At 43.7% G+C, this 7,500-nt stretch overlaps 1 protein-coding gene across 6 annotated transcripts in view; it reads right to left on the bottom strand.

The window, feature by feature from the left end:
• LOC308164587 (liprin-beta-1-like) overlaps positions 1 to 7,500 on the bottom strand; it is a 60,114-nt gene that overhangs the window by 18,407 nt on the left and 34,207 nt on the right. For all 6 annotated transcript variants that reach the window (XR_013937642.1, XM_080538657.1, XM_080538658.1 and 3 more), the window contains 3 exons: positions 3,188 to 3,299; positions 2,796 to 2,884; positions 2,157 to 2,279 (listed from right to left, as the gene is read on the bottom strand). Coding sequence is in view for 5 of the 6 variants with exons in the window: in XM_080538657.1 (XP_080394783.1) it covers positions 2,157 to 2,279; positions 2,796 to 2,884; positions 3,188 to 3,299 (324 nt within the window). In the remaining variant the exon portion in view is untranslated. The remainder of the gene's footprint in view (positions 1 to 2,156; positions 2,280 to 2,795; positions 2,885 to 3,187; positions 3,300 to 7,500) is intronic.

The following is a 7,500-nucleotide window of genomic DNA, read 5'->3' as shown; positions in this document are numbered from 1 at the left end:
TTGTCCTTAGCTCTGGGATCTTCCCCAATATTTGGAACCAAGGATTGATAACGCCGCTCCACAAAAGTGGAGATAAATCTGATCCAAATAACTACCGTGGGTCCGTGGGATCTGTGTCAACAGCAACCTTGGGAAAATCCTCTGTATGATCATCAACCACAGACTCCTACATTACCTCACTGTAAACAATGTCCTAAGCAAATCCCAAATAGTTTTTTTACCAAAGTATCGTACAACAGACCATCACCCTCAGCACCCTAATTGACAACCAAATAAACAAAAACAAAAGCAAACTATTCGCCTGCTTCGTAGATTTCAAAAAAGCCTTTGATTCAATTTGGCACAAGGGTCTGCTATTCACACTGTTGGAAAATGGTGTTGGAGGAAAAACCTACGACATCATAAAGTCAATGTACACTAACAACAAGTGTGCTGTTAAGATTGGCAAAAACCACACAGACTTCTTTTCCCAAAGCCGGGGGGTTAGACAGGGATGCAGCTTGAGTCCAACCTTCTTCAACATCTATATCAACAGTTTGGCTAAATCATTAGAGCAGTCTGCAGCACCTGGCATCCCCCTAGTAGACACAGAAGTCAAATGTCTACTGTTTGCTGATGACCTGGTGCTGCTGTCCCCAACCAAAGAAGGGCTACAACAGCACCTCGACCTTCTATACCAATTCTCCCAGACCTGGGCCTTGACAGTGAATCTCACTAAGACGAAAATTATGATTTTTCCAAAAAAGATCCAGCCTCCAGCACCACAAATTCTTCCTAGATACAATTGCCCTAGAACATACAAAGAATTATACCTACCTCGGCCTAAACAACAGCACCACAGGTAGCTTCAACAAAGCTGTGAACGACCTGAGAGATAAGGCAAGGAGGGCTTTTTACGCCATCAAAAGGAACATCAAGTTAGACATCCCTATTCAAATCTGGCTCAAATTATTGGACTCCGTTATAGAACCCATTTCCCTCTATGGTTGCGAGGTCTGGGGTCCACCTGCCAACCAAGATTTTGCAAAATGGGACAAACACCAAATTGAGACTCTGCATGCAGAGTTCTGCAAATCCATTCTTCGTATCCAACGTAAAACACCAAATAACGCATGCAGAGCAGAATTAGGACGATACCCACTAATTATAAAAATTCAAAAGAGAGCGTTTACATTTTACAACCACCTAAAAGAAAGTCACCCTGACACGCTCCACAACAAAGCCCTTACCCACAGAGAGACTCTAGGGAGATGCCCCCTCAGCCAGCTAGTTCTGGGACTCTCACAGTCACAAGCAGAGCCACCTATTAGACTAAACCAAATTATAAGAAAACAAAAAGAAAATTACCTAACACATTGGCAAGAATCAACCAAAAACCAGAACAAATTGGAATGCTATTTGGCCCTAAACAGAAAATACACAGTAGCAGAATACCTGAGTACTGTGACAGACCCAAAGCTAAGGAAATCCTTGACTATGTACAGACTCAGTGAACACAACCTGGCCATGGAGAAAGGCCGCCACAGGCAGACCTGGCTCCCCAGACCAGACAGAATGTGCACCCACTGCACACAAAACCAGGTGGAAACAGAGCTGCACTTCTTAACTACCTGCCAGCTGTACAAGGACATCAGGGACACATACTTCCCACTGATCACCAACATCCAGGGAGACTTTGAGGACTTGACCAATGTCGAAAGGCTACCATATCTGCTGGGTGAGGTACAGCAATGTGCAAACACAGCAGAGGGATTTGTTAGTTGAAATTGAATTGAATAGAGAGAATAGAGAGAGAGAATAGAGAGAGAATAGAGAGAGAGAGAATAGAGAGAGAGAGAATAGAGAGAGAGAATAGAGAGAGAGAGAGAATAGAGAGAGAGAGAGAGCCAGAGAGAGAGAGAGAGAGAGAGAATAGAGAGAGAGAGAGATAATAGAGAGAGAGAGATAATAGAGAGAGAGAGAGACAGAGAGAGAGAGAGAGAATAGAGAGAGAGAGAGATAATAGAGAGAGAGAGAGACAGAGAGAATAGAGAGAGAGAATAGAGAGAGAGAGAGATAATAGAGAGAGAGAGAGAGAGAGAGAGAGAGAGAGACAGAGAGAGAGAGAGAGAGAGAGAGAGAGAGAGAGAGAGAGAGAGAGAGAGAGAGAGATGTACCTCGTCAGAAGGTCGTCTGCGGAGGCAGTTGGGTTCGTAGCAGTTGATCCGGAGGACCTGGATGGCTCTCTTGATGCTGAGGTGGTGGAACACGCTGCCCACCTTCAGAGAGAGCAGGTCGTCCTGAGGGGGGAGATGAGCGCGGGGAACGAGTCATGTCAGGAATATGTATGTTTATGAAAACAAAGATTAGAACAAATGCAAAACAAAGATGTATAACAGTTAAAGGAGTTAACTTATGGAATACTTTTGAAAAGGAAATGAAAATGTGTAGTACACTAAAAGGATTTAAAAAAATATTTAAAAATAAGATGATTAACAAGTATAAAACAGAGGTTTAAATATAGTTTTTGTTTGGTATTTTTTGAACAAAAAAAACAACATACATGTAACAAGGGTAGGTGCAATAAGCCATGGCTTCAGCCTACACCTTTTTGGTCCTGGTGTTATGCATTGTGACTGTGTACATTTTTTATATCTGTATTGTGAATTGTATAGGGGACCAAAATAAACATTCTCAATCAATCAATCAATCAATCAATCATGTCACAAGACAAAAAAAACAACCAAAAACAACAACTGTACTTGAACGCTACTTTCTTCGATTCCGCTTTATTCCTGCCAGGTAACATAACTCACCACGGACATGTAGTGCAGCATGCGCCCGTCCACGCGTCCCTCGTCGAACTGGCTCTTGTACTGTGGCAGACCGATGTCGTCCAGCCATCCTGGAGCCAACGAGGAATTACAATTCACCAAACAATCACGTGAAAAATATGAGCACACTTATACGCTTATCACCATTACGCTTTAGAGGATAACTCATTTTGATCTATCGCATTCTCTTGTCATGGTTGTGTAGACTCAGCGTCAGCGGTCTGTCATGGTTAACTCAGCGTCAGAGGTCTGTCATGGTTAACTCAGCGTCAGAGGTCTGTCATGGTTAACTCAGCGTCAGAGGTCTGTCATGGTTGTGTAGACTCAGCGGTCAGTGGTCTGTCATGGTTGTGTAGAGGTCAGAGGTCACTCACTGGTCACCCAGTTGTGGTCCAGCTGGCCCTTGCCGTCCTCCTCCTCTGCGCCCAGCGCCTGCAAGGCCAGCTGCAGCTTCTTGCGGTGGAGCGGCTGTTTGACCCCCAGCTCCTGTTGGTAACAACACACATCCGTCTCACAAAACCACCTCTCTCTACTCGGTCGTCCTCGGACGAGCCCTCCATCGGCGCTTCCAGTCATCCCGATCTTCCATACATCTGGCTAGCTCGCCGGTACTTTCTGCTCCTGCATCTTTCTTGAGTACTCTCACACAGGCCATGGTCAATACAGAGCAATGACGCATCATTGTGAAGTATATGTTTCTTTAGGTCAGGACAGATGTAAGAGCAAAAATATTGATCCTAAACCTTTTAGCTTTTCATAGACGTTTTAAACAGAACAGGTGCTTACAGTGGACTTTAACACTAGAAGAGCCACGGGTTAGGGTCAGGGTCATTTGACCAAGGGAGTAAAAAAACTAGATCAAATTTCAGGACCCTCTTTTCACGACCTTTCCTAGATATGTACATTCTACCTATGGATGACCAAGTCCGCCAAAATAAACAACAATAAATATATAGACACATAAATGAATGTATGAACAAATACATAAATGAATACACACAGTATAACGCAATACATTTCTATATGTATTTATTCTTTTCCACATTTATTCTTTCTTTTCCACATTCATTCTTTCTTTTCCACATTCATTCTTTCATTCTTTCTTTTCCACATTCATTCTTTCTTTTCCACATTCATTCTTTCTTTTCCACTTTATCAGTAATGTATGCAAATATATGGGGGCGTATCTTGCATGTTGTCCACGCCCCTACGCATTTTCATTGGTTGATACCACGCGTGACGTATGAAAGCAGCGACACTGTTATTACCACAGACGGGTAAGAGAGTCTATAGCCCCGTTCTCTCACAGCGTCTTTCTCCCTATAATTTCCATGGAATCCCAAACTATGTCTATGACATCCCAAGCTATTCCCCTGTTGTCCCCTTTCACACATGTCGGCAATGGTCTATACTAGTCCATCAGCACTGTATGGGAGAACTTGGTGATAACCACAATACCAGTTGACTCAATAACGCTCCGTGCACACCGCGGACCGTGACCCACCGTTCTGGCGCAACCTGGTGGGATGGACTTGACGTACTTCAACGTGCGATGCAGATGCAAAGCTCTACTCGTGTTGCTAGCGAAGTTTCCCACAGAAGTGGGGGAAAAAACGTCAGATCAGATATATAAACGGGTTATTTTGATAAACTGGACACATTTTGTGAATATATATGGTTACTTTCTCGCCTGAAAACATATAAAAACTTGTAAAACATATTAACACTTGTAGAGCCAAATTACAGATTTTAGCCAATGGCGGCCAAAATTGAGGGTTTAAAATCTGAGGCGAGAGCTGAGGGCTTCATCACGTCTCGCGCAGTATCAACCAATGAAAATGCGCAGGGGCGTGGACAACATGCTGCATACATTACTGATAATGCATACATTACTGATAAAGCATACATTACTGATAAAGCGAAAGACAATGTTGTTTTCACCTAGCTATTCACATAGAATAGTTTGTCTTTGTCATTGTCAGATGTGTATGCAAATATAGGGGCGTATCTTGGACGCACTCTACGCATTTTCATTGGTTGATACTGCGCGTGACGTGGTAAAGCACTCAGCCAAGATCCAGGTACTAACACGGCCCAACCCTGCTTAGCTTCCGAGGTCGGACGAGATCGGAGCCAAGATTACCTGAACATTTCATTACCATCTGGGTGGGCAAATTCTAGATGTGATTTTTTTATTCCTATACATCCCTAGAAAAGTCTGGGGAAATGCCTATTTTAAGTAGATAATGTATAATTTGTATATTTAAACTTAAAAATTCTGAAAACAATAAATGTACCCATCCATGGGTTTAGGGTTAGGGTTATACATTATATATAATTTGTATTGTAATCTGTAAAATATACAGACTTTTCCAGAATAGAAATCTAATCAGTAAAAACTAATCTAAAACTAATCTAAGCAAGCCTTTAGAATATGGATAATAACACATACAATACATACAAATCTTACTTACTCCTCTTACTGTAGGCTATTGTAATGTGTGCATATAATGCACTTTGAATTGCCCTTGTCGTATGAAATGTGCTATACAAATAAACTTGCCTTGCCTAAACCCTTTTGGAAGGTTTTGTTTATGTCCAGGTTTCACACATCTCTGTAGTTACATGTTCAGTGAGTGAGTCTAGTTGCTGGTGACCGCTAGGACCATAGGCAGATGCCTTGTTGGTAAGTAATTTGTTCAAAGCAAAAAAACAAATAAAGTGTGTGTTTACCCCCTCAAATAAATTAACTTAGCCCCAGTCAGATCCATATTTAGAGGTAAGTTACCTCAGGTAACTTTAGCTAGCAAGCTAGTTTAGAGTTAGTGGTAATATTTATCTAGCTAGTTACTAAGCATCCTTATTACATTTATTTTGAACTTATATTCTCAATTGACTTTCACATTGATCTAATTACAGTTTTTCCCAATTGCTAAAACACAAAAGCCAATTCTCTAAACCAAATGACCAGTTCTATAAACACATTTAATAAAACTAGCTCCCATTTGCCAAAACCATAAACACATTTCACATGAAGACACAATTCACAAAACACAATCCTCCTTTTCTCATAAGTCTAAAGACATTTTGTCTTGCTAAAACACAAGTTGCAAAAAACTCAAATTCTCAAATTAAAGCTCATGTGATGCAAAATGCTTGCCACAGTCAGCAAAATTTGAACACAATGAACACACCTAGCTTCATTCATTAAACATAACGACTCAAAATTTAAGACACTTGTTAGATAGATAGACTTTATTTGTCATTGTTACAGTACAGGTACCAAACAACGAAATTTAGGAGGGGAGGCTCCCCTGGTGTTTAAGAAAGGAAAAAGAAACACATTTTGGAAAAAGCATAGATGCATAAAATCACAAGAAGATAAGGAGCTGGTTTACATCAATAGAGGCTATGTACACAATCCACTGTACTATACTGCACAGATAGTCAACTAGGGTTGTCATATTGCACAAGAAAGTATTTTTTCACATTTTTTTAAAGTGTCACAGTTTGCAGGCTTGAAAATGTACATGTTTGTGCCTCAGCACTAGCTGCCATTACAATCCGTCCGGACTTGTCCTGGGCCCAGAACTTAGGCCTTTTCTGTGTTCAGGGCCTTGACGGCCCTGTGGTAGAAGCTGTCCTTCAGTCTGTTTGTCCTAGCGGCCGGGGTCCTGTACCTCCTGTTCGAGGGCAGCTTGACAAAGTGTTCGTGCCCAGGGTGGGTCGGGTCCTTGGAGATCTTGGAGGCCCTCCTGAGACAGCGTGTTTCGTACAGCTCCTCCAGAGAGGGGAGGGTGGCGCCGGTGATCCCCTGTGCTGTTCTCACGACTCTCTGTAGATCGTTTCTCTCCGCTGCCGTGCAGCTGTGGTACCAGTTGGAGATGCCGAAGGTGAGGATGCTCTCCACTGCGCCGTGGTAGAAGGCCACCAGCATCTCCTGCTTGCTGTGTTGTTTCTTGAGGCATCTCAGGGTGTATAGCCGCTGTTGTGCCCTCTTGATGGTGCCTTTAGTGTTGTCCTTCCAGGCCAGGTCATCCCGTATGATGTGTCCCAGGAAACGGAGGTTTGAGACCATCTCTACGCTCTCTCCGTCGATGAGCAGGGGCAGGATCTCGGACTTTTTCCTCCTGTAGTCTACGATGAGTTCCTGGGTCTTTGACTTGTTTAGCAGCAGGTTGTTTACCTTGCACAGCTTGCTCAATTGCTCTACCTCATCCCTGTACGCCGCCTCGTCCCCCCCCGAGATACATCCCACCACGGTGGTGTCGTCTGCAAACTTTACGATGTAGTTGCTGGGGTGGATGGGGGTGAAGTCGTGGGTGTAGAGGTTGTAGAGGATGGGGCTTAGCACGCAGCCCTGGGGTGACCCAGTGCTGAGGCTGAGGGCTGTGGAGGTGTGGGGGCCCACCCGCACCCTCTGGGGGCGGTCGGTCAGGAAGTCCTTGATCCACGCACATATAGAGTGTGATAGACCCAGGTCTAGTAGTTTGGTCACTAGCCTGTCTGGAAGGATGGTGTTAAAGGCGGAGCTGAAGTCCACGAAGAGCAGTCTCGCGTAGCTGTTTCCCCTCTCCAGGTGGGATAGAGTGGCGTGGAGAGTCGTCGCTATGGCGTCCTCTGTGGACCTGTGGGCTCTGTAGGCGAACTGGTATGGATCCAGGTTGGGCGGGAGGCGTGTGAGTAT

This window comes from Nansenia antarctica (genome assembly GCF_963989245.1).
Source record: "Nansenia antarctica genome assembly, chromosome: 8".
NCBI lineage: Eukaryota > Metazoa > Chordata > Actinopteri > Argentiniformes > Microstomatidae > Nansenia > Nansenia antarctica.
This window is presented reverse-complemented; position numbering and strand designations above follow the sequence as displayed.